At 56.7% G+C, this 2,367-nt stretch overlaps 1 protein-coding gene across 1 annotated transcript in view; it reads right to left on the bottom strand.

Annotated features, from left to right (window-relative positions):
* Positions 1-2,367, bottom strand: part of SLC4A5 (solute carrier family 4 (sodium bicarbonate cotransporter), member 5) — a gene marked incomplete at its 3' end in the record, with an annotated part of 15,025 nt that overhangs the window by 8,034 nt on the left and 4,624 nt on the right. Inside the window, exons 4-6 of the mRNA XM_010137271.1 lie at positions 2,265-2,363; positions 1,929-1,984; positions 17-174 (exon numbers count right to left, since the gene is read on the bottom strand). Coding sequence (XP_010135573.1) covers positions 17-174; positions 1,929-1,984; positions 2,265-2,363 — 313 coding nt within the window. The remainder of the gene's footprint in view (positions 1-16; positions 175-1,928; positions 1,985-2,264; positions 2,364-2,367) is intronic.

Below are 2,367 nucleotides of genomic sequence, written 5' to 3'. Positions count from 1 at the left end.
AAGGAACTGCTCTCGCCTGGTGGGGACGGGCCCCTCCTTCCCCCCTCCCAGCATCGTCGCCGGGAGGAGCCGCACAAAAGCCACAAAGGGCTTCTCCAGGAACTCCACTTCTCCCACCAGCACATTGGAGGCCTCTGCATCCTTGGGAATCTTCTTGATGAACTTGTTCTTCAGCTGTTGGAAAGACGAGGGCGGGGAAGGGAGCAGCTGCTGAAATTTGGCCTTTCCACAGCCCGAAGGCAAAAGCTGAAGCCCAGACTCAAACCTCTTGATCTCTGATGGATCCCGGGGCTCCCAGAGGTGGGGCCTCAAGAGCCATATCCAAGAATTAACCAGCAAAAATTCACAAAGGTGAACTCCTTCGTGAGTCAAAACCATCACTAAGCCCAAGGTCAGCTGGAGCCCACACGCTTGGGGCTCCCTAACACGAGGTGTGACTGGGCCGCTCTGCAGCGCTGGGATCTACACAAGGAAACACCCACACGGATCATTTGAGCCAAAACACACGGATCCCAGAGCAAGCCAGCAGGAACTTTTGCAGCTCTGGGTCCCCCAAGACGCCCTGCACCGCAGAAACACCGCCCAGGGATGTTGTCGTAGCTTATTCCTCCCCAGTCTCATCTCCGGAGCAGGAACAAATGATGGAAGTAGGAAACGTGGTTCATGGATTTATGCCCGGGTCTCTTCTCCCCTGCAGCTCTTTCATTATTGGACTAAAAGGGTTCAATACCAGCCCAGGCAGGGTGTTATGATAATCTATACGCCAGCATGAGGGGAGGCATGTGAGCCGGGCAGTGAGCTCCCCCCTTTCTAATCTTTTAAACCCACATGGAAAAAAAAAAATTAATAATAATAAAGCAACTCCTCCAATGGGGCTTGGAGGGAGCAGGAGTTAATGGTGACCACTAAGCTTCATGTAACTCTTAAAAAGTCCCTTTGTAGTGAGCCTAACAGGGCGATTAAACCTAAATGCTTTGCATATTTTGGGATTAACCCTCTGCACCCCGCTGCTGGAGGCGGGTGTTTGGGGTTCATCAGCGGGCGCTGGCTTTGCTTTACGGCAGCTCTCGTTTCGGGACGTGCCCTGGAAACCTGCTGCCTCCGTGGTGTCTGTGGTTCACTGAGTTCCCATCCCTCCCCTAAACGGCATCGCCCCGGGGAAGCCCAGGAGGGACATCCATGGGGAGAAGCAAACTGCCATCCCACCCCGTCCCCTACAAACCCCCGTGGTTTCATTGTCCCTGCGCTGAAATCACGCTGAAACCAGCAGCAACAAAGCAAAGCCCCTATAACGCGTCCACAGTTCCCAGCGGAATAGCTTCGACACCGGCACGGGACAAACCCTCCTGATCCAAGCAGGGATCTGCCCTCCAACTGCCCCAGCAGCCTGACACCCTTCCCAGCTCTCCCGTGCCAAGCGAATGGGGCGGGGGGAAAGCCCCCGACAGCCTCTCAGCTGAGCTCTGTGTCGCGTCCATGACGGCACAAACCCTTCGCTCAAGAGCTGGATTCACGTCTGCGGCCCCAAGTCCTCGGTTGGGATTCGCACCCCGCAACCCGCCCTTACCCAGCCGGGGAAAGGCTCTTTCAGGACCCCCATGCTCTTCCAAGCAGCTTTTATTTCTGTTCCTATCTAAAGATTTCAGTAATTTTTTTCTCCACCTGAAGGATGTGGAGCTACACCAGCATCCTCCTACGTCCCCCGTCCCGTGCAAGCACAGGTATTATTTCTGGGACAGCTCCCCCAGGAGCTGACCGGGATCAATACACGTATTAATTTCCCTAATTAGGAATTTGTGTGGTTATCGACCGAGCGGAGCCGCACAAGGTTCACATGGACCTTGGCCACCACAGAGCCCCCGCCCCAGAGCGCGTCATGTCAGAGATGCTCCCCCTGGCACCGCGCTTTTGTTGCTTGGGGTTGGTACCTGGTCGGTGCTCGGTGTGTCCGAGATGTCATTCATGCTCCGACTCTGCGCATGACCTGACGGAGACGAGAGGGAGAAGGTGAGGAAACCTCACTGTGGTGGGCAGCCTGACCCCAGCCCCACAGGCAAGGAGAAAACGTGGTGGGAGGACTTCAACACAAAGGAAAAAGACGTTATTTATTACGGCTGGGCCTTCAAACCGGGTCCAGCCAGGGGGAAACCCAAGAACATGAGGTTCTCTGCCACCACCCCGCCGTTACACAAACCACATCTCAGTTGGGGCCGTGGCGGGATCCCCGGTAGGTGTGATCGCCCGTTTTTGCCTTCCCAGCTTACGCAGGCGGCCGTAGCTCGCGCTCTGCCGCATCCGCAGGTCCTCGGTGGAGCGGTGGAAGGCAGCGCCGGCAGCGGGGCTCCGGACGGGGCGGCGGGCCGGGGG

The sequence above is a fragment of the Buceros rhinoceros genome, unplaced genomic scaffold, assembly GCF_000710305.1.
Source record: "Buceros rhinoceros silvestris isolate BGI_N320 unplaced genomic scaffold, ASM71030v1 scaffold26185, whole genome shotgun sequence".
Classification (NCBI taxonomy): domain Eukaryota; kingdom Metazoa; phylum Chordata; class Aves; order Bucerotiformes; family Bucerotidae; genus Buceros; species Buceros rhinoceros.
This window is presented reverse-complemented; position numbering and strand designations above follow the sequence as displayed.